The 24,556-nt window shown below is 40.7% G+C and overlaps 1 protein-coding gene across 6 annotated transcripts; it reads right to left on the bottom strand.

The window, feature by feature from the left end:
- Positions 1–140: 140 nt before the first annotated feature.
- On the bottom strand, positions 141–24,482 carry LOC115148658 (HMG box transcription factor BBX). 6 transcript variants are annotated; one of them, XM_029690745.1, is made up of 17 exons: positions 24,337–24,482; positions 22,234–22,315; positions 14,831–15,002; positions 10,900–11,151; positions 10,259–10,460; positions 10,057–10,124; positions 8,991–9,071; positions 8,534–8,614; positions 8,041–8,121; positions 7,880–7,960; positions 6,865–7,708; positions 6,590–6,722; positions 5,653–5,807; positions 5,377–5,466; positions 4,768–4,974; positions 4,420–4,612; positions 141–4,091 (listed from the first exon to the last, which is right to left on the bottom strand). In XM_029690745.1, exons 3-17 carry the CDS (start codon positions 14,987–14,989, stop codon positions 4,016–4,018), a joined length of 2,703 nt encoding a protein of 900 aa, XP_029546605.1. In that variant the 5' UTR covers positions 14,990–15,002; positions 22,234–22,315; positions 24,337–24,482; the 3' UTR covers positions 141–4,015. The 6 variants fall into 6 exon arrangements, with proteins under 6 accessions (XP_029546605.1, XP_029546609.1, XP_029546608.1 ...); XM_029690749.1 differs by having other exon boundaries at positions 7,880–7,957; XM_029690748.1 differs by lacking the exon at positions 24,337–24,482 and adding an exon at positions 23,716–24,267 and having other exon boundaries at positions 22,234–22,261.
- Between the last annotated feature and the right edge of the window lie 74 nt (positions 24,483–24,556).

Here is a 24,556-nt window from a genome sequence, read left to right as displayed (position 1 = left end):
TTAAGCCAGATCAAACAGCTGGAGCGCCGTGCTGCAACAGAATGCTTATGTTAAACAATTACGTTACACTGGTAATTGTTTAACAGATTCCAGAAATCACACTTTGATGTTGAAGAAGAGACTGTGGTGAGATGAAAAGGTTTAATATAGGTTACTTTAATAGGTGTTCAAGGAATAATAGTTGCGTCAGCAGACAGTGTTATGACATGACTCAGTGAAAGGGGCTGAGGGCGATGGCTAAGGGATCCCTCACTAAGCAGGGGCTCCAGTAAGGCAAGGCTGCATTGAACAACTGGGCTGTAACAATCAAGTCCATACATGTCATGATACAGTACTATTGACATAAATAAGATTGAGCACACATTATACAAGCTATCAGAGGAAACATACTTAAGATCTGGCGTCATCTCTTCAGAAGAACAAAAGGGAAGCCGTGATCTACATTCCTGTAAAGGGAGAAAGTCTATTTTTTTATCTGGGTGCATATTCAGTTTTTCTATTTTTGTAACTAAATGAACAGCTATAAAAAAGAAATTGTAATAAATAAGCTTGAATACAGAGGGTTTGGCAATTGTTCTTTGTAATTGCATGAGTGTCCCTGGTTTCACCCTTTCCTGAAGTGAGAGCCTCATTGAACTGCAGAGAAGAAACAAATAAAACCGTCCGGGGTGACACTGTCCCTTACAAACAAAAAAAATCTCTCTCATATATATAACTTTAACAGACGTTGGCAGGTAAGTCACAATGACTTACAACTCCACACACCTCCACAGAGTTCCCAGCACAGCAGCTGAATTGTCATGAGGACCATAGGTTGTAACAAACTATTCACCTGTGGAAACAGTCCACCATCGCATACATACACAGTAGAGTCAAGACCTAAATTGAATTAGAAAAATACATGTACAAAATCGATTACATTCAAGAGACAGTACTAGCACAAAAGGATATAGTCTATAGTCATTTCAATAACTAATAATATAGGAATTTTATAGAGGCATCTTCTAAATAGAAAAGGTTGAGGGTGATATATTATGGCTGTTTTTGAAGATGTGTGGGGTTGGTGACCAACTTGATTCTAAAATGCTCAAATTAGATCAAAATACTTCAATGCATAATGTCATAAGATGGACATAAATACCTGTGTAATCTTTTAATTTCACTTAATGATATTACATTTTTAAGATCATCATGATATCATTTTGGTTTGGATCATAAGGTGCAAATATTGTCTATTAAAAGAGGCATTGAAAAGGTGCCAGTACAATGTACACCACTCCCACTTGGGGTTTTAGTCTTAGGAAACCCATCAGATATATAGGATCAGTTGTGCTGATATAATACATTTGTTACCTGAAGATCTATACACCAAGAAAATGCAGTGCAACCGCTATGCTAACCTTCGTTATCAACAGAATTTTCATTTAAAAGACAACTTTCCCTTTTCTTTGGCAAATGTCTCAAAACCACTAGTTACAAGCATGTACATCGTCACTCTTTTTGGGGAAGACAATTGCTTCATTTGTGTGAAAGAACAACACCGATGTCCATCAGTGGAAGAACTATGTGTAGTTTACTGCTTGGATGACTTTAGTCACCCTTCAATTTATTTTCTCTCAAAAATGGAAAATATATACAGTATATCTAAGTCTTAAATGTTTGTTTTAAAGCTTTCCTTCAAGCTTGGAGTTCGAAAGTCATGATTTAGGTCTGCTTGTTTACAGTCTGTTTGCCCACTTTTAGGGATAAATAAACGAATGAAGCATTGCTCGTATCCCTACAAGTCAGTCCAATCCTGACTTGTAAGGATATATTTAATATAGTTTCAATATATTCTACTTTGTGGCATTATAATCCCTTGGCTAAAACTAAGTACCACCATTGGACAATAAGAGGGTTGCACTAATAGCCTTTTTTAAAAGTTCATGTTGTGCCCTGACAGCACACATCATTCAGACGTAGCCCAGAAATGGCAATAGAGTTGCTTTAAGAATACAAACTCCGGAAACTACAGGTGGAAACTACACTTCTAGAAGCAGTGTATCTCATCTCAGTGCTCATTTGCTTAACAGGTACAGTAAGCAATGATGCATTATTTTGTGTATGAGCGTTTTGACAACAGTCTTAATCCAGTAAACTAGGCCTCAGGAAAAGAAAACCGAGGTTGGGAACACAAGATAAAAGCAAAAAAAATAAAAATCTAGTTCAACAGCATCATAATACACTTAAGTGAAGGAGAAGAATCGAATATAAAAAGAGCAATAAACTCAAAGAAAAAGCAACAGCGAGAGAAGCGGGACTGACTGTAAGACCTAAGAAAAAGAGCATTGGTCAACTTAGAAACAAAAGAGTCATAATAATATAGCATAATGATAATTTCATGGAGGACATATCGTTGGGGACTCTTCAACCTTGGAACTGGCTTGCACTACTTGTATAAGCCTGACACAGCTTTTTCCATCTGATTAGCTTACACCCAGTGCAGATGTCAAGAGTCCCCCAACCCTACTACAGCTCACACATTGTAAACAGAAGAATGGACACAAGGATCAGCTATTTGGATATGGAATGGATGCTAGCCTGTTCTACCTCGGTTAGAACATGCAACATTTTTTTTTTTAAACAAAATTTAAAAAATAAACAAAGCATTAAAAGCAATTGTCTTGTTACTGAAAAACAAATGCGTTGAAAAGTAAAACCTTAATTATTCTCATTGCCTAAGAGTGGACCGTTACTTGGCATAAGAAAATCTCAAAGGCTAGTAGGAAAAACAAATAGAGACCAGGGAAAACACATTGCCCTACTAAGAAAAAGTTACATCTTAAAAGCGCCTCCTACGTTAGTGCAGTGTTCTTTGTTAAAAAACTCTTAGGAAACTAGTAGCACACATTTGGATTAGCCTTGTAGATGCTACGCAGACTGCGATAAGATCAAGTATTGACACAAAATGCATTTTCATCATTCAAGTATATTCAAACGGATGTAAAATTCATGTGAATGGTTGCGCGGTGGATGGGATGGCAGTGGTTGACGTACGGCTAATGTCGTAATGAGAGAGTTAAGGCCATGGAGAACTGTCCATACGGTCAGTAACTTTGCTTCTCATCAAATTGAGCCCCACTGTAGGGGACCAACCGCCAGGTAAAACAGGCAGGTTAAGACTTACAATATGCTAATCAAAGGCCTCCCATCTAAGCTTAAACGTAAGCTTAAGTTCAAATGCAAGAGCCTCAATGTGTTGAGTTCAAACTGACAATGAAGGTTAAACAGATCACCGTAGTAGCAGTTGCTAAGCTGGTGGGAAGGCAAGGGATAGAGTAATATGGAATACTTGACCATGGTATGGAAGGTTAAGAGGTCTGCTTTATCACTAGACCACACTAAATAGGCAAATCAAAATGAGGGTACCACATGAAATAAATCACAAAGGACTATCTACCAAGCTGTGTCAATTTGTTCAAGCAGGAAGGTGTGCAGGAAGCCACAAGATTCGACTCATCCCTACATTGAGGTATGCTAGGTGGAAGGGACATTGCAACAGTGTGTGAAAGGGGGAAGATGTTCTCTTACAAGTGGTCAAGCTGACTGTGTGTAGGTTTCCTTTCTTTTTTGAAATGCAATTTTTGTTTGCAAAACTTGACCTTAAAATGGCGTAATATCGGACAAAGATTACACATTAACGTGAACACAACCTGCCTTCCTCAGGGTACTCTAAGTAGGTAGGACCGTACAGGAAGAGGAGGGAGGTGACATCCTACTGCCAAGGGAAGGGTTCAGGAGAATACTTAGAAGGTGAGTGGATGGGAGGAGGTTGGGGGGGTGGTCTCTTACCCCACTTTCCCCCTCAGACCAGAGCTCTAGCTAATTCACCACAGAGGAGGGATCCATCCACAAGTCACGTTCCATCTCCTTCCTTCCAGAACAGGATGAGGAGTCGGAGGTTAAAAGTTAAAACGCACACAACACGCAAGCGTCCATTTCGTTTTGCTGGAGGCAGGAGTGCGGCTGATCCACTTCATTGGTCAGCGCAGGAGATGAGGACAGGGGTCTGGGCCATTTCCTTCTGGCTGTCGCCAATCACACGCTGGCCTCTGGTACAGGAGGAAGAGAAGGCGGTAAAGGTCAACCAATCAAGGTATGCACTTTTTGTTCTCGGCATTTGTGTTCGGATGTTTTTTTGTCTGGTTAGTGAAGTTGTGTTTTGGCTCCTCCATTGAACTTGATTGATAATTTAAGGTCATTGATTAGTTATGAAACTCCCTGGTTATCTAAGGACACAAATTGAAAGAAAATAAAACGTAGCGAATTCACGTTCAAAGCGTACAGAGAAAAATGTAACAGTGTTTAAACAAAAGATGAAAAGGAACAGCTTCCTTGAAGCAAAGGTGAGTCCCTCTTCCTATATTTCTGGCTGCCTACCTGTGAATGTTCTCCATGGCTGCCACCTCAGCAAGGGCAGACAGGCTAAAGAATGCGGGCAGGACTTCGGGTGCACTGCTCCTATCTGCTTCCTCCTGCTTGGGTGCACTGTAGCACCCTGTTTCGTTGCATAAAGTCTCTCGGGGTAATGGCTTGTCGTCCTGCTCCGGGGTCAGGTCCCTGACTTTGTCCTCTGTGATAAAACGGACCAAAGCAGATGCCATGAGGCTATTGCCTGTCATTCAAAATGGCCTCTCAAAATGGCATGGACAGAACATCCCTCATTTGGCGTTTTCCAGCTCACATACAATATACAGAATAAACTACTACCTGTTAGGAAAGACTTACCCTCTGCTGGGGACACCCTGCCGTCGGCCGAGCGCACCAGGTGGGTTATTTTGCTCTTCCTAGCCTTCCTCTTCTGGCTGCCCACCGGCATGCTAGCGCTAGTTCCCATGGCCTCTGGGGAAAGCGTGGCGGTGGCACATGGGGCGGGGGTCTGCTTGGCCTTGGCAGCCGAGTCTGACATAGGAGAGTCACTATGCATCGCTATGTCTGAGAGGGGATAACATTTGTAAAGACCCACTCATTTTCAATAAGGATTTTTGAATTATTGAACCAAAATTATAACTTGAGATCTGGGCACCTAACTCCAAGATAATTAATGCGTAAATCATGAATTGACTGCAAGAATGGATTCGGCCAAGACCCTTTTCTGCTAGATGGCTCACTTTTTATTTACTCCTCTCTTTAGTTGTTGAACAAGTTTTAAACTGCAAAGAGAGAATATTTTACATGTGTCTAAATTCAACGTGAAATAAAAACACATGGTACTTACGTGGTCACTTTTTTACATTGCGTAATGTGTCCATTATCTCCAACTATGTGTAAATACCATGTCAAGAACATTCACAACTGGATTACAATCCACACACGTTACAAGATGCTCTAATTCACCTTTGTCCACAGTATTGGGTTTCTCCTTTTTCTGCTTGTACTTGCTAACAATCTTGTGGAATAAAGTCTTTTTCTGAGATGGAGATGGACCTGATATAACAAAAAAAGATAAACAAAAAAAGAAACAAAAGCATTGCATGCCATGTTAAATGGTAACAATGTGGTAAAGTTCCTGAAAGCGAGGAGCAACAGGAGCGGTATGGGATGCGGAGGGATGGCTTCTGTCAAAACATATTGAAATGTTTGGTGAACATTCCGGTAACATTCTCTGCTTACCCTTGGCAGGTTTTGGGGGTTGTTCCTCCGGTGCGCTGCTAACGTCTGTTTTTTTCTTCTTGGTGACGGTGGTGCTTTTCTTGTCGAATGTCAGAGGGCTGTACTGCGGCAGGCTGTTGAACTTCTTCTCAAACTCCTCCTCCAGTTTCCCCAAACTGCAAAGGTATGTTGTTGATTAGATACGGGTGGGAACATGCTCAACTCCACTTTCTTCATGAAGGCTTTTCATCTTGCGGAAACGCGTTGTCATTTGTTTGTCACTGTTGTTTTTAATATTTCGATAGAAATGCCAACACAATAATAGCTTTTCAAGTTCCCTCATGCGTGTTTTAAGTGTGCCTTGATCGGATAAATAAGACCAACTGTTGCTATGTTCCTCGATTACCGAGTCGCTATAAACCCTTTTACGAAGTGCCTTATATGAATGGGTGGAAACTACACTTCAAAAAATATGAATGGGATGAACAAACCTTATTGTTAATGCTTATGGAGGTGCCCACATTAAAATTTCAAACACTTGTGGGAGTGCCCATAACCTAACCTGGCCTATTTGCTCTCTTCAGAGATTCCTCAAAGTCGGATGTTAACTTGCACACAGAGGACCCGATTACACCGCAAAGAAAGCGGAGCTAGGTAAATAGACACTGAAAGAATAATGTATTTTCCACATCCAACAATTCACTAGTAGTCTATAAATAAAACAGACTTGCTGCGTAAATGCAAAGAGCCTCGAACCACGAGCGCACTTAGCCAATCTCCACTGCCATTCACTTCCATTAGTACAAACGTGACTCCTTGCATGATGGACGTGCCCCCTTGTCAAATGGGCTTATTGTTCGTTCACTATATTCTGCTCCCACAAGTCATATTTCATTCAGTTTTCAGTGATAAAACCTAGCACTTTTTGGGGTAAAATGTTCTTGGACAGGGGACTCACCCTGGCGCCGTCTCGTCTTTGGATTTTGACTTCTTTAGCTTCTTGGGATTAGTGGGTCCCATCTGTGAGAAAGCCCAGGTCTCGTCAGTCCAGCCCCCTTCATCAGATCCACTTCGAAAAGAGCCTCTTTTGCCTGATTGTGTGTGTGTGTGTCAAAAACAGAGTTAGAGGAGCCACCAGTAAAATTAAAACAGGGATTTGCTCGGAATGGGTGTAAAATAACAGCATATTGATAGACATTGTGGAGATAGGGCAGGGGGGTTACTAATACATACCTCTGTCCACGTTGGCCCTCAGTGAGGTCAGCATCCCTTCCGACACCAGGGTCTTGTACAGCGCCCCCTTGCAGCTTCTCTCAGACTTCCTGGAGCCACACCCTTCGGCGTTGGCCTCCGCTTCCCTCTGCTTCTCCTCGACTTTGTGCTTGATGTGCGGGGGGCTGGGAGGGGCGGTGTGCTTCTCCGTGCTGCCCAGGGGGTCCGGGGTGCTGCCGATGCTGCCCTCCTCAGCCTCTGTCTTGGGGCTTGCTAGATTCGCTACCGCCTCCACTGTCGATGGCAGCTCTTTGCACCTTCCATCCTCTTTGTCCTCATCCATCTCGGCCTCTTCCTTAGCCTTCAGGAGCCTCTTGGCTTTGGACTTCTTTTTGGGTGAGCTGGGCTCTCTCGGAATGGAAACGACGGCGGTGCTGGCCTTCTTCTTGGGTATATCCTCCTCGGCGTCGCCCCAGGCCCCTTTAGCCACGGCCTCGATAGTGTAGAGGAGGCTCTCCAACTCAGACTCAGACGATGGTCGCTTTTTGAGGGTCTTTTTGGGCGAACCCGGACGAGGGATCTTGTCTTTGTCCACCGCTTTGGGTGGCTCCCTGGCAGTAGCTTCTTTCTTCTTCTTCTTCTTTTTGACGCTGGCCGCTTGGCCGCTGAGCGGTGGGGGACTGGCGTTGGTGGGCGTGGAGGAGGAAGAAGCGGAGGAAGAAGCGGAGGAAGACGGGAGAGAGGAAAGAGGAAAATCGGGGATGTTGCCCCCAGTGTCCTCCTTGACCACCGTCTCAGTTTTGATGTGTGGGGCACAGGTATCGTCCTGTGCCTCCATCTTCCCTGCCTCAGAGGCCAAGCACATCTATACCAAACACAACAGTGCACATAAATGAACATTTCAGTAGTCACATCAATGTGAAAGTGCTGGAGATAACTATTAGTCATTTCCACTATAGGGATTTTGAAGATTTCAGTAATATCAAATGGGCTTAAATGGACCCTTAAAGGTTTTGTGATGGAGGGCCTGCAGTACCTCAGCGAGCTGGAAGAGAGCTGACTGGCTACACTGCTTTCCCTCCGGTGCAGTCGACTGGCTTGAATCAGAGGAGATCTGCTTTAATAGACAACAGAGGATAATTAGACAAAACTATAAAGCGCATGTAGTTGTGCAGAGTGGCAGACTTGAGACAGTACCTCTGCCAGTTGAAAAAGAGGGGACTTGACGTTGATCTTGGGTACGTCAGACTTTCCCTGCTGTGAGGTGCCAGACCACGTCTGAGGAAAAATGGGAACAAGAAAGGTGGAATGGATAAAGATCCTGGGATTATGTACCGGTATGTTCATATTTGTTACTTGTGTCTACTAAATAGTATGGTAGGTATATACTGAATGCTTTCATTTCTGCCCTCCCTTAAGGCATGCCCACACATTAGGAAGAGCCAATAGTGGAAGTATTGGCAGATTTGAATTTTGTTGATGTGGATTTCAGTAAGCAGGAAGGTACCCCACTCGGTTTAAAAACCAACTACTTAATAGCACATTAAAATACCCTGTAGAATGATAAAAGTACATACTCGTGCAGTATGTAAGCATGCTGAGCAGTTGGCACCTCGCCTATGAATGTTACAGGTCAATAACATTGAGCCAAATCATGTGGTCACAAATAGCCTTTCCTGAGAATACCTACTTCTGCCTGGTCCCCCCGACTCAAGGGCTTCCCCTCGCCAGCTGTGTCTGTTAAACTGGGCTGAAGCGTGCTGGAGGAGATCTGGAAAGGGACACACAATTGAGGGTTGGCTGACCCATTTCAACAGGAATGAGCCTCACTTCCTTTTCCCTATTGCAGCTTGATGTAAAGTCAGTGCAAGATAGATCACAGAAAAGGCATAGTAGTGCCATCATTTTAGGGAATGTTATGATTGTGGCATATGTGGTGTGTTGGGTATGGTAGGGTTACTTTAAGAGCAAACTGAACAATTTCTATGCAAATAGATAATAAATGTAATGTAGGCTATTTTTTTTATACATCAATGCATATTGGCATAAAATCAACAAACTTGTGTCAGACTGCGGTTGCCGTGACAGGCCTACTAAATAGTGCTACAAGACGTTAAAGAGAACCATCCCATTCTAGGTGGTCTTACCTCAGCAAGTTGGAATAGGGAGGAGTTCTCAGGGTGCTTAGTGACATCTGTGGCTCCAGACTTTGAAGAACTGGAGGAAATCTGTGGAGGTTCAATTCACACATTCACCACAAACATTTGAATAACGTGATCTTTGAATTTGCATCTCACAGTGCTTTTCCAACAAATGAGAGAATGACTTAAGTCCTTCAGATATATTTTCACTAAAACAATGATTTCTAGATTAAAGTTGTTGCACAACATGGATAAACTCAGTTTGACGAGTTGAAAAACCACTAGACTGGGCCTTTACGTTATTTCATAAACCCATATAACTCTGAGGTCCCCTGGTGGTGAATTGCTGCACTACAGCCCAGGACTTATACTGAATAAAAATATGAATGCAACATGCAACAATTTCATAGATTTTACAGAGTTACAGTTCATTTGAGGAAATCAGTCAATGAAATAAATAAATAAATTAGGCCTTAATCTATGGATTTCACATGACTGGGAATACAGATATGCATCTGTTGGTCACAGACACCTTAAAACGAAATGGGCCTCAGGATCTCGTCACTGTATTTTTGTGCATTCAAATAACCATCGATAAAATGCAATTGTATTTGTTGTCCATAGCTTATGCCTGCCCGCCATGGAGCGGTGGGGTTATGGTATGGTTGAGAAAATATCATTCAATTAGCTGGCAACAGCTCTGGTGGACATTCCTGCAGTCAACATGCCAATTGCACGCTCCCTCAAAACTTGAGACAAGACATCTGTGGCATTGTGTTGTGTGACAAAACTGCACATTTTAGAGTGGCCTTTTATAGTCCCCACTACACCTGTGTAATGATCATGCTGTTTATTCAGCTTCTTGATATGCCACACCTGTCAGGTGGATGAATTATCTTGGCAAAGGAGAAAGGCTCACTAACAGGGATGTAAACACATTTGTGCACAACTTGAGAGAAATAAGCTTTTTGTTAATGTGGTACATTTCTGGGATCTTTTATATCAGCTCATGAAACCAACACTTCACATGTTGCATTTATATTTTTGTTCAGTGCAGTATGATGTGACATACCTCTCTGGCAGTAAGGGCATGCTCCCCAGCCAACAGTAGCATGCTTAGGCCACCCATCTTTGTGGGATCTGGGAAGGCACAAAATGAAGGCAAGTTGGGATGAATCTTTACTAATTTGACAGTAATTCAGTGGCAGCTATGCTGAGACATGACATTCATATTTTATAAGCTGTTTTACCCAGAAATGTGTCACTTGACGCACCTGCCATGGCGAAATTAAGCTGTGGTGTGCTGTCAGTCTTGGGCACTTTCTTGGCAGTGGCACAGCCCTTAGGGGAGTTGGAAGGGAAAGACCACACTTTTTTGCGTGCGTTGCTGACAGTGTGGCAGGGGCTCTTGACTGGCTTGTTGGTGGTGGGGCACCACTTGTAGCCTGGGTTAGCCTTCATGAAGGCATCCTTATACTGGAAGATGACACAAAGCCAGAATGGTTATCAGCAAAAGAAAGACGCAGCAATTAATACCTACTCTAGCAAAATGCAGAACATACTGAAGAGGTGTTGTCTCAGTATAGTCTTTCAAATTAGTTTGCTTGTGATCCAGTGTTGGAGCGCTTGATCTGCTCATTTGCTTGTCACACTGCACAAATCAAGGTTCATTCTCTCTGAACTCTGCCAGTCCATGAGGAAAAATGATCTGAATTTAAAGTACTCTCCTCAAATGACTAAATCAAATGGAATGGTCTGTTTAGAGAAACAGAAAGGGGAGAATCCTAACTTAAGTCAAATTTTAACTTAGTCATACATTGATGTAAAAATGATACTTAAATGAAGTTAGGATTCGCCCCGAAGAGAATAAAAAAAACATTTGACAGTTCCAGAACAGGGTTTTGGTGGTGCTCACCTCCTTGGCCATGTCTGTGTACTTCTGTTTCTCTTTGGGCTCTAGCACAGCCCACCAGTCAGCCAGGATCTTGGTGGCACCGCGGTTGTCCAGCCGAGGGTGCTCCTGCCTCACCAGTGAACGGTGGCGCTTGCAGAAAAGCAGGAAGGCGTTCATGGGCCGGCGGGCCCGCTGCTCTGAAGAGTCCTCCTCCACCTCCATGGGCCCCCCGCATGCCACCTCCGGCCCTCGGCTCTCCCTGACCAGCAATGGCTGTGGACAGATGCATCAGTGATTGAAATATCTATCTTTATCATCACTACCCCCACCACTATCATCATCAACAACATCATCATCATAACAATGGTAAGGCTCGATTGTTTCAGTTAATATTTCTTTGGGAATAATTCAAAATGTCCTTTTTGGGTAAATCCATTGGAATTCAAATCACTTTTTGACAGCATCCTTTTTGATTTAAACCAAACTTTCCATACCTGTTTGCCAATGGAAAAAGTGGTCAGAAAGTGACTTTTTGGACCTGAATGGCAAAATATTCAGGAGATAACATTCTCAAAGTTGACCCATTTTGCATACCCCACCATACCATGAGACATCCATGTCTTCATCATTTGAAAAGTTAAAAATGGTTGACTTTGATATTTAAAAGCTTTCAAACAGGGTTCTCAAACTATTTAATTTCTTGAAGTTATATAAAAATTACTTAACTTTAAATGTAAATGATACGTTGTAGCTTATACCCTATTTTACATCATCTGCTCTTGAATACAGGGTGGGTGTCATTTCAAATCATAGAAATAGATTTCATAGAATGGACCTATCCCTTCAGACCACTGTAATTTAGTACACCATTGAAATTTAAATTGAATTGACATTTTGACTTTTAATTACTACCACAAAGATGACAACCGGTCCACCCACTGTCGAATGTCAACTTAAAATGGTCACGTCTATTGGATAATCTATATTTCTAGGATTGACAGTATAATTTAAAACATATAGTCCCATACAAGTCAACATTCTCTGGTGTGGACCTCCATCGATCTTTGTTTGTACCATTTGAGAGTTGAAATGTACATTTTATTCCCATTTTAGTAAATGTACTGGCCAAAACATAACACGCACCCTGTATTCAGGTGCATCTCAACCTAAGGCGGGCAAATCACAACCTCAGATCTAAAATAAGGGTCTAAGCTACAACATATGCAAATATGCATCATTATTTTATTGTATTAAGGTTAAAAAAATTACAATTTGTTAAACTGTTTTTCAAGAAATTATAAAATAGTATGACAATACTGTTTGTAAGCTTTTAAATTATATACATCTCAACCGTTTATCTTTTCCAGTGGTGAAGAAATGGATGTCTCATATCATGGTTGAGTATGCAAAATAGGTCAACTTTGAGCACTTTTATCACTTGAATGTTTTGCCATTCAGGTCCAAAAAGTCACTTTCTGAGCACTTCTACAATGGACAAAGATTTGGGCAATGGTTTCATTTAAATCAAATGGGGTGCTGTCAAAAAGTGATTGATTTCAAATGGATTTACTTTTTTTTATATATAACAGAAAATGAAAGTGAATACTTCTAGACTACATACAAACCTAGTTATCAAAAACTGTTTCAGAAATTAAGTAACTGTTGAGTGAATATCTCACTTAAAAAGTCCATATTCTGTTAAATCATACACAAATAATGGTTGTTGACACATCCTACACTCCTTTGTGGCAAAAGCATAAGTTGGAGGGGGAAAAAAAACACTTAAAAACCCTACCCCAATCTTGTATTTTAAACAGACCTTTTAAAGGTATCACAACCGGCCGTGATTGGGAGTCCCATAGGGCGGCACACGATTGGCCCAGCGTCTTCCGGGTTTGGCCGGTGTAGGACGTCATTGTAAATAAGAATTTGTTCTTAACTGACTTGCCTAGTTAAATAAAGGTTAAATAATTTTTACCAAAAAATAAAGAAACAAATAAAGCTCCAATGCAGCCATTTTTATCTCAATATCATTTCTGGATCACAATTAAGTACCTTACTGATTGTTTTTACATTTTTTAATTAAAACAAAAATAGCTTCTTAGCAAAGACCAATTTCTCTAGCAAGAATTTTGCTAGGACTGTCTGAGTAGGGAGGGGAAAACAGGAAACCTGTGGTATTGGCAGAGATCACTTTTTAGACTGCACTGGGGCTTTAAAAATGCTTGCCATTTCCTCATAGAACATGATGATGTGTTGGCTCATTGGCTGAGCTGGCCAATCAGCGCTCTACTCGCATCAATATTTAGGTAATATTTCATAGAAATCTGGAAACACTGGACAGTTACGTTAATGTTTCAATCATATTTTACACAAGGTATTTGGGTCGTTCCACAAAATGAGTGCCTTATGTCCCCGTTTGATATTTTAAGTAGAAATTGTGCACAAATACTATTAAAAAAAAAACCTCTCTCTCATTTTAAGGTCAACCCTGTTATGTGAACTCAACTCTCGTTTTAATATGGTTGAAACTATTGCTTTTTAAATATATTTTTCAAAAGAAACATTGAACATCTTATAGTCAAATCATAGCGTAAAAGCAGTTGAGCTAGTTCTACTCTTTTTGGTGATTTTTCTGGTGTTGTGGAAAACTGAGCGGGTTGACCACGTCAACCCTGTTATCCATAGATAGACATGCTAGAAGAAATGTATTAACAATTACATTCTTGCCCCTCCCTGTTGCAAACAACAAGCTTCCATTCCCCCAGTCACAAGAGGTTTTATGGATGATTTAAGATGAAGTCGTCAACCCTGTTACTGTCAGCCCTGTTACTTTATTTGGCACTTAATATACTAATCTTTTTATTTAACCTCTTGAGATGGGAAAACATGTTTTTTTATTAATAAGTTCAACATGTGCTCTTTATGACAGAATGTAGAAATCAGGTGAAATAAAACTTTTTTCACCAAGTTACACTACTCAAAAGGCACCTAAATTGGTGGAACGACCCACTTAGTGTTCAAAACATTAGGAAAACATTAGGAACACCTTCCTAATATTGCGTTGCACCCTCTTTTGCCCTCAGAACAGGTTAATTTTGTCAGGGCATGGACTTTACAAAGTGTCAAGCGTTCCACAGGGATGCTGGCCTATGATGACTCCAATGCTTCCCACAGTTGTGTCAAGTTGGCTGGAAGTCCTTTGGGTGGTGGACCATTCTGAATACACACGAGAAACTGTTGAGTGTGAAAAACCCAGCAGCATTGCAGTTCTTGACACACTCAAACCGATGCGCCTGGCATACTACCATACCCCGTTCAAAGGCACTTAAATATTTTGTCTAGCCCATTCACCCTGACTGGGACACATACACAATCCATGTCTCAAGTCTTAAAACTCATTCTTTAACCTGTCCCCTCCCCTTCATCTACACTGATTGAAGTAGATTTAACAAGTGACATCAATAATGGATCATAGCTTTTACCTGGATTCACCTGGTCAGTCTATGTCATGGACCTTAATGTCCTTAATGTTTTGTATACTCAGTGTATATCAAATTGAATGGGAATTAATCAGCAATTCCCAATTCAGAATTGACTTCAAACCCAATGGCTGCAGCAGCCTCGCACATCCTTTCAGACCAGCACTGTCTGTCTGCCCCCACATCCAGCCAGGGAGAGATACTTCATAAAGGGGGTTAAGTACTGAGGCTGATGGTTCTATACTGGAGTCAAAGGTCACTGCATCATATACAGTGAACTAACAAATAGACTGTGTACATGTATCATGGAGCAATAGTCAAGTGGGACTGTGGCAAGAGATTAAAGACTGGAAGTCCAGGGTCATGTTCAGTAGGTCTGAAACTATCTGTACTTGACAAATAACAAATGGCTTTTCATTTCAAAACGTGCCTACTGAATGCATCCCCGATCTGCAAAAGAAGACGCTCACCTTCTCCAGTTCTTCTTCGTCCTCCTCCTCTTCTTCCTCCGAGAAGTCCAGGGCCTTCTTGGAGAGTAGCGGGTGCCATTGTAGACACTTGCGCTTGGGCCGCTTGCCGCTCACCTCCACCTCCACAGGAGGCTCCTTACCCCTTCCTCCACCTTTCATGGCGCTGCCAAGCCTGGAGGGGGGAGAAAGACAGTCAGAGTTCACTCACAACTTATTGTGGCATAGGATCAAGCTCCATTTAGACACTGATTTTGGGTCAGTTTTCCCCATTAATGCTTAAAGCTGAGATCTGCGAAATAGCGCCACTGGCCACCCCACCACAGTTATTGGTTTTGTTGCCGAGCTGAGCATCACGCAACATGCAACAACAAAAAAGGTGCAATACATAGTGTGCTCTATCGCCCATGCAACAGTATTTGTTGTTTGCAGTAACTTCTTTGTTGTTGTAATATCACAAATGGACACGCAGTTTCACCAATATGGATTGACGCTTTAAGGTTAGGATTGGGGGAGGGAAAGCAGATGCCAGATCTTTACCTAGGGGAAATTCATGTCGGAGCATTTGGGGTTGGGTTTTGTTGAGCGCACTGATCAATGACTTTGTAAGTAGCACTATACAAATACATTGGATTGATTATTGACTGAATTCTTTAGTCTCTTGAGCAACTGCTGGTGTTGGCCATAGTAGTAACAGAGACTAAAGGTTAAAGGTCATAAAAAAGTGATCCCTTTAATTAGGCACCCTGACGAGGGCTCAAACGATGGTCCCTGTGACTGTCATTCCAAAACAAAAAAGGCCAACATTATACCAAAAGGCCAAAATCGCTTGGTAAGGTCACTAGGTTTTGTACTAAGATACAGAATTAACAGTAAATTGAGGCTGCCATTTCAAAAGTACTTTGAGACTGAACACCAGACTGCCCATGTCTCTAATTGGCTGATGGCATCATCACTTGGCCAGGGTGTGGTCAATGGAGTGCACAATTCTAAGTGTAGATACGCTTGCAGAATAGTTAAGATTTCTTACGTGTGTGGTGCAAAGCCATCTAGCCGACACTTTTATCGAAAGCAACTTAGTCATGTGTGCATACATTTTACATATGGGTTGTTGTGAAATTGTTAGATTACTTGTTAGATATTACCATATGGTCAGAACTAGAAGCACAAGCATTTCGCTACACTCGCATTAACATCTGCTAACCATGTGTATGTGACCAATCAAATTTGATTTGACAACCATTAGATTCTACACTTCTATACTTGGGTATAGCAACCTCAAATCTGACAAAAGAAGACAAGTCTGTGTTTTAGGGCAGGTTGTGATACCACAGCATTTGATCAGATTAACCCACATCTGTGTGTATTTACTCTATGGTAAAGGGTATGCAGTATCTATCCTTCAATTTCTGTAAATGAACTACTGTATTCAATACTTAGGGGAAAAAATGCATAATTGATAGCTGGGTCCAATGCATATCAAATATTTTTTCACTGCACTCAAATATTTTATTAATAAAAAAATGTATTTTTTTGTTAAAGGGCAATTCCGCCACTTTTCAACCTCATTCATTATCTACAGCACCATACCAGTGTCTACATACAGTGCGGTCCAAAAGTATTTGGACAGTAACCTGTTGTTTGGCTCTGTATTCCAGCACTTTGGATTTGAAATGCTACAATGACTGAGGTTTAAGGTGCAGACTCTCAGTGGTGGGAAAAAGTACCCAATTGTCATACTTGTGTAAAAGTAAAAGATAACTTCGTAGAAAATGACTCAAGTAAAAGTCACCCTGTAAAATTATATTTGAGTAAAAGTCTAAAAGTATTTGGTTTGAAATATACTTAAGTATCAAAAGTAAATGTAATCGCTAAAATATACTTAAGTATCAAAAGTAAAAGTATAAATCATTTCAAGTTCTTTATATTAAGCAAACCAGATGGCATAATTTTCTTGTTTATTTTAATTTATGGATAACCAAGGGCACGCTCCAACACTCATTTACAAACAAAGCATGCGTTTAGTGAGTCAGTACAGAGGCAGTATGGATGACCTCTTGATAAGTGTGTGAATTTGATAAATGTCCTGTCCTGCTAAGTTTTCAAAATGTAACAAGTACTTTTAGGTGTCAGGGAAAATGTATGGAGTAAAAAAAGTATATACATATTCTTTAGGCATGTAGTGAAGTAAAAGTTGTCAAAAATATAAATAGTAAAGTACAGATGTCTCCAAAAATGACTTAAGTAGTACTCTAAAGTATTTTGTAAGCACTTTACACCACTGCAGACTGTCAGCTTTAAATTTGAGGGTATTTTCATCCACATCGGGTGAACTGTTTAGAAATTACAGCACTTTTTGTACATACTGTAGTTCTCGCCCCACCCCCATTTCAGGGAAACAAAAGTATTTGTTTCAAATCCAAAGTGCTGGAGTACAGAGCCAAAAACAAAACACGTGTCACTGTCCAAATACTTACCGTGACCGTAATGTTACTGTGACCGTATTACCACCACAACGGTCACGAGTCATTATGGCAGTCTAATTCGATGTGACCGTTTAGTCACTGTAATTAGGCTTCTCCAAGCTCTGATGTGGCTGATAGTCATTAGTAGCCTACCAAACTTGCTAACTACCTGGTACTCAGCACTCTATTGTCTCTCTAATCACTCTGACGTCAATGCAAACGTAATCGAAAATCTAACCAAACACTTCATGAGAGCCCATGAGCTCATGTTGGGAAACATTTCTATAGGCCAGTGATTCTCAATCCTGATCCTGGCTACCCAAAGGGGTACACATTTTTGCTTTTGCCCTAGCACTTCACAGCTTATTTAAAATTATGATTAAAATGATCAACTCATCATCAAACTTTGACTTGAATCAGGTAGTGCTTGGGCAAAAACCAAAATGTGCACCCATTTTGGGTCCCCAGGACCAAGATTGAGAACCACTGCTATAGGCGATGCAATTGCGTGAGAAAAGACTGATGGGCCTCAATTAAAAAGAGGATCCCATCAGCTTTCTATAGGCTAGGCCTACTATATTTATTTCTCAACCTTCCTAATATTAAGCAATTGGCTTCTCTTTAAAAGAGGAGTATAGTCTACCTGGCTGGCATGAAAATAAACCACGGGGAAAAGCGTCCTCCATTCACTATTTAAGTTATTCTACAATGTAGAAAATAGTAAAAATGAAGAAAAACCCTGGTTTGAGTAGGTGTGTCAACTTTTGATTGGTTTTATATATCTGAGAGAGAGACTCTTTATAGCTTACATTTTATTCGCTGTTAGTCAGCACCTCTACACTAAATAATTCTCTCTGGGTGTGCGCCAACTCATGCTTTCGATGATGTCATCGGGTAGAACTTTTAAGCTTAATATTTTTTTGGAAATGCACCGTTTTCACATATGTAGACACTTGTATTGTGCTGGAGATAATGAAAATGAGGTTGAAAAGTGGTGGAATTGCCCTTTAAAAATAGTAATACTCAAATACCTATCACACTATACATTTAGCAATTACAGGATATATTTCAAACTTGATGTGCAGTAAAAACTTTCGTATGACTTAAATAATTTTATCGATATCAGTAGAAAAAAAGGGTGCTTTTTGATAAGCACACCAAAGACGTCAAGAATGATACGCATAAATAAAAGGACAACACTTCTAATAGCTTATTTGCAGGATAACTTTTCTTTCACATTGATTTAGACATTTAAATGTGGCACTGACTTGCTCTTGGATTGTGGTTTCAGAATTGTCTCAATTAAGAGTTTGGTGTTCGACTCGCTGGGCTATGCACATGCGGTTACAAACCTGGCTTGCGTTAGTGGCAGGTACAATATCAATATCCACCTTCCTAAAATGGATGAAGCCCGAGTTGGAATGTGAATCTGAAGCTGGCTAGCTTTTTAAAAATCCTGAATAGATCTAGCTAGCATCGTAGTATACACCTCAGGACTTTGACAGATACTTGCCTCCAAGTTCCTTAATAGGAGCAATCCACAGTTGAAACAATAAGAGAGCAGGCTTCCCACCAGTCTTTCAGTAAAAAGCTGAGGGACTGGGTGGGAGAAATGTAACCACTCAAATGCATGGATAGAGATAGATGCATTGACCGACCATCCATATCAACATGGATGGTCAGTCCATTTTGAGGCTTTACAGTGTTTGTTTACATTTACTTTGTTTACAAACATTGGCGTAAAACATGCTAATATTTTGGGTTCTGATAGGGGACGACAGTTTAACTAATCTCATGAGGCATTTATGTTACATTCTTCAAGAATCAATGGGTATCATTGATTAAAGTCCAAAATGTAGCAATGTAGCAACTGCAGATTGTCCCATTAATCCACCATATAGCATCTTGATTAATTTCTCTGATATCATGTGGTGTAACAAGGTGATAAAATAAACAAAAAGACATTTGCCTTTAACAACAATGATTAGAGTGCTAGTAAATCAGACAGTTAAAATTGTCTTCATGTGCAATGTTATCCCTCATTACTACTATAATTGACATCTCGTGCTATTTGCATGTGGAAATATTGCATGTACAGTCCCTTCAAAAAAGTATTCACACCCCTTAACTTTTCTACATTAAATGTTTTCATTATGTTACAGCCTTTTTGTTGTGTTTTGTGTTACAAAGTGTAATTATGTTTTTAGTGTTTTTTTGGACAAATGAATTAAATGAAAAGCAGAAAAGTCTTGAGCCAATAATTATTCACCCCCTTTGTTATGGCAAGCCCAAATATACTGAACAAAAACATTAAATGCAACAATTTCAAAGATTTTACTTACAGTTCATATAAGAATCAGTTAATTGAAATAAAGTCATTAGACCCTAATCTATGGATTTCACATGACTGGGAATACAGATTTGAATCTGTTGGTCAACAGATACCTTAAAAAAGTAGGGGCGTGGATCAGAAAACCAGTCAGTATCTGGTGTGACCACGATTTGCCTCATGCAGCGCGACATCTCCTTCACATAGTGTTGATCAGGCCGTTGATTGTGGCCCGTGGAATGTTGTACCACTCCTCTTCAATGGCTGTGCGAAGTTGCTGGATATTGGCGGGAACTGGAACACACTGTCGTACACGTCGATCCAGAGCATACCAAACATGCTCAATGGGTGACATGTCTGGTGAGGATGCAGGCCATGGAAGAACTGGGGCACTTTCAGCTTCTAGGAATTATGTACTAGGAATTATGTACAGATCCTTGTGAAATGGGGCCGTGCATTATCATGCTGAAACATGAGGTGATGGTGGCGGATGAATGGCACGGCAATGGGCCTCAGGATCTCGTCACAGTATCTCTGTGCATTAAAATTGCCATCAATAAAATGCCATTGTGTTCGTTGTTTATGCCTGCAAGTACCATAACCCCACCATGGGGCACTCTGTTCACAACAGTGACTGTTGTTTAATGATCATGCTGTTTAATCAGCTTCTTAATATGCTATGCCTGTCAGGTGGATGGATTATCTTGGCAAAGGAAAAATGCTCACTAACAGGAATGTAAACACATTTGTGCACAAAATTTGAAAGAAATAAGCTTTTGGGGAATATGGGAAATTTTGGGGATCTTTTTTTTCAGCTCATGAAACCAACACTTTACATGTTGTGATTATATTTTTGTTCAGTGTAAGCAAAAGTGTGCAATAATAGTGTTTACCATGATTTTTAAATGTCTACCCCATACATACTATCATTTGTAAGGCCCCACAGTCGAGCAGTGAATTTCACACACAGATTCAACCAAAGACCAGGGAGGTTTTCCAATGGCTCACAAAGAAGGGCACCTACTTGTAGATGGGTAAAAATAAAAAAAGAATCAGACATTGAATAACCCTGGTGTAGTTATTAATTACACTTTGGATGGTGTATAAATTCACCCAGTCACTACAAAGATACAGGTGTCCTTCCTATTTGCAATAAGGCACTAAAGTAATACTACAAACAATGTGGCAAAGAAATCAACTTTTTGCCTTGAGTGGCACAGCAGTCTAAGGCACTGCATCTCAATGCTAGAGTCGTCACTACAGACCCTGGTTCAATTCCAGGCTGTATCACAACCAGCCGTGATTGGGAGTCCCATAGGGCGGCACACAATTGGCCCAGCATTGTCCTGGTTAGGGTTTGGCCGGGGTAGGCCGTCATTGTAAATAAGGATTTGTTGTTAACTGACTTGCCTAGTTAAATAAAGGTAAAAAATAAATAAAACATAAACAGTTTGGGGCAAATCCAACAACACATCACTGAGTACCACTTCATATTTTGAAGCATGGTGGTGGCTGCATCATGTTATGGGTACGATTGTCATCAGCAAGGACTAGTTTTTTTTGGGGGGGGGGGGGGTTTGGATAAAAAGAAAGAGCTAAGCACAGGCAAAATCCTAGAGGAAAACCTTGTTCAGTCTGCTTTCCAACAGACACTAGGAAACAAATTCACCTCTGAGCAGGACAATAACCTAAAACACAAGGCCAAATACACACTGTAGTTGCTTACCAAGACAACATTAAATGTTCCTGAGTGGCCGAGCTACAGCTTTGACTGAAAATCGACTTGAAAATAGCTATCTAGCAATAATCAACTTCACATTTTTTTGTTTCATATAATAAATGGGCAAATATTGTATAATTGAGGTGTGAAAAGCATTTGAGTATTTTGTGTAGATTGTTGACCCACAAAAAAGGTCCCACTTTGTAACAACAAAATGTGGAAAAAGTAAATGGGTGTGAATACTTTTTGAAGGCATTGCATAACCTTTAACTTTGTTCAAACTGGTTTGCAGTCTCTTTTACGCAGTGAACTTCTGAATCTTGGCATACTATTAAAGCGTCAACTACAAATCATGTACTAGAGTCGGGCACTGAGTTTTTCCCTTACCATGTGACCTAACAAGGGCCCTGAGTTTTTCCTGGTCAGGTTGGTCAAGACAAGCTCAGAGCCCTATGAGGGTTGTGCTATGGGGAGGCATGCATAGTGTGCACACACACACCTGAGACCGAGTCACACTGTTTCACCATTGTTGAAACAGCTCATTAGTGTGCAGGTTATGCAACCACAGGATTGTAGGAATTACTCTTAAATAAAGAAATGATGTAATTTGGAAACATAATCATCTTAATTAGAAGGCTATATCTCAATGACACTGTGCAATTATTGACATAACCATAGAAATGATTATTGTGCTTACTCTCAAATCAGGTATGACAATCAATTATGTAACATTAATATGATGAGACACAGGCTATATTGTTAATGAGGATATAATAACATGAGGCATTATGGCATATCAATGAGTGGATACCATGGGCAATTGACAAATAGGTAAACAAAAGAGAAGAAACCTTGACCTGGAGGATATGGGATGGATTGCAGGCATACTTACTTAGGCACAGACTATGGAAAAGCTGTATCTGAAAGATGAAGATGAATCTGTCAGTCAGGCTTTGTCATGCGATGATGATGACCTATAAAATACAAGACACTGCTCTCAGTCAAGCGATACATTTGCAATGCTTGGTTAACGCACCAAACAACCACAGAGGCTAGGATTCTAGTTGTATTCTTCAGTAGCCATAGTAAACATGTTTATTAATCATCACTGTGACAAGAACTTAAAACGGGTGTGTAGTCTAGTCTTCGATATGTGATAAGGCTTCGAACTATTGTGGGACATTATTTGTTGTTGTTGAAACACGATGTCGATTCCAAATATGTGCAGTCCATCGTACATAGGCGCTTTTCAGAAACCCAGGAACGTAGAAAATAGAGCAGTTAACTCTCAGTACATAATAAAAGACGCAATATCAGGTAAATACAGTTCAGTCGATAAGATTGGCTAAACTACAGTATAGTCGCGGTTATTTTCTGGTAAGACCGGTGCTGACTGTAAACCCGATTAGGCTGTCACGGAATCAATAAAGTGAACCCATCGTAAACATTACATGAGCAACATTGTTCATAAATTACTATAAACTAATATTTTGTTTACCTAACCCAAAGTCCTTAGTATAAAGCTCACATTAGCATCTATGCAAAATGTCGATCTAGGGTCTGAAAGGATAGACAAGCGAATGAGAGTCCATCTTGCTTTGGGGAAAATGAAGTATAAATCTCACTCCTGTCAAACTCGTATGCATTCATTGACAAAGGTATTCCGCATGGACAAATCGGCACCTTTCATTACTTAAACTAGGGATTTTCCGTCCAGATATTTGCAGCAATACGTTTAATGGGCATCATAGTCACCATTTCCTACCAGTTACTAGGAATAAAAGTAGCTTGTTAGCTTGCTAGCTCTCAGACTCAAATTGCTCCAGCCCGCCTGCTGAACGTGTCGTATGCAAAACATGCAATGGTTCCAAAAGGCCACGAGCGACTATAAGTGACAAACATCCATGGAATTGTAACCAAACTTCACTAATTTGATTGTTTTCACGCAATCGAACGCTGCCATCATTCGTTTAGTAACAATGTAGCCGTGCATTTCATAGGGGTAGTGCTCTCGTTTCTCAGAGGAATGCAAATACTCGCTTTACCATGTCGTACATGTTGTCTTAGTCTTTTGCATGGTCGTTTTTTACCGAACAGTGACTTAAAATGTACACCAAACGGCTTTGAGGGATGGAATTTACGATTATAACAACACGTTTATAAATGAAAGCCCATTGATGACATTAAATAATTCACGAAAAACAAAAAAGCACCACGCTGACCACTTCGAGAGCGGCGATACACTGACGCAAACCTCACACTGGATGACTGAGTGGTTTAGGTGAAAACGACACTGTGATTTTGATAAGGGCTAAAATACCAACAAGTTCTCTGTCATGACGGCATATAGCCTAGGCTACATATTCAAACATACCTCTGATACCCAGCTCGAATGCCAGGGCCCTCTCATCCCCAGCTGCGTCCACCTTAAAACTTATTGACACATAACAGTTCGGCACTGGCTGTACAATAACACAAATATGAACTCTCTTCACCGGATGAACGCTACAGAGCAACACAACGATCTGAAATCACCAAACTAAATATGAAAATTAACGAATTATATCGAAATCAGATAAATGATCAGTTACATTAGGTCGCAGTGGCGTACTTTCGTTTTCCTCGAACAAATTTTGCATCTTCTCTAATCTACCCTCCCCCGTTCGAACTGTCGTAGGGCTATGGTCTTCTAAAGCCTTGTGCAGTATGATGTCCATAGCCAAGCACTGACTGGCCTAGCCGTGTCATCACCCATTCAGATTCTGGCCTTACAACACACACATTTTAAACAAACTTTCTCTTTGCAACGTGCTTGAAAACGTCACTGAAAAGATGTGACTAGCGAGAAAAAAAGGACTGTTTTTAAGCAGAAAGTCACTGCCTGTGTCTCAGTCGTGTGTGACTACTTAATATAGCTTCCTGGGTGTTGCGTTACAGTGAGGGATCGGAGTGTTTGGAAAATAAAGTGTAACAGTCAAAGTATTCCAGCACTCACCTGCAACAGGCCACCCAGAATGTAAAGGTAACCAAAGCGTGGTGCTCCAACTGAGCCGTTGTCAACCTCATTCACCCTCGCTTAGTGTTCTTCTCTGACCAGAACCGTTTTTACAACATACAGAGAGTACTGTACATACAGAGTGAAAATAGCCTTATCATGTAAGGCTGATCGTGATTGGAGGATGGCTTGAACGACAGCCCGAATCAACCAAACAGAG

Source organism: Salmo trutta, chromosome 15 (assembly GCF_901001165.1).
Source record: "Salmo trutta chromosome 15, fSalTru1.1, whole genome shotgun sequence".
In the NCBI taxonomy this organism is placed as follows: domain Eukaryota; kingdom Metazoa; phylum Chordata; class Actinopteri; order Salmoniformes; family Salmonidae; genus Salmo; species Salmo trutta.
This window is presented reverse-complemented; position numbering and strand designations above follow the sequence as displayed.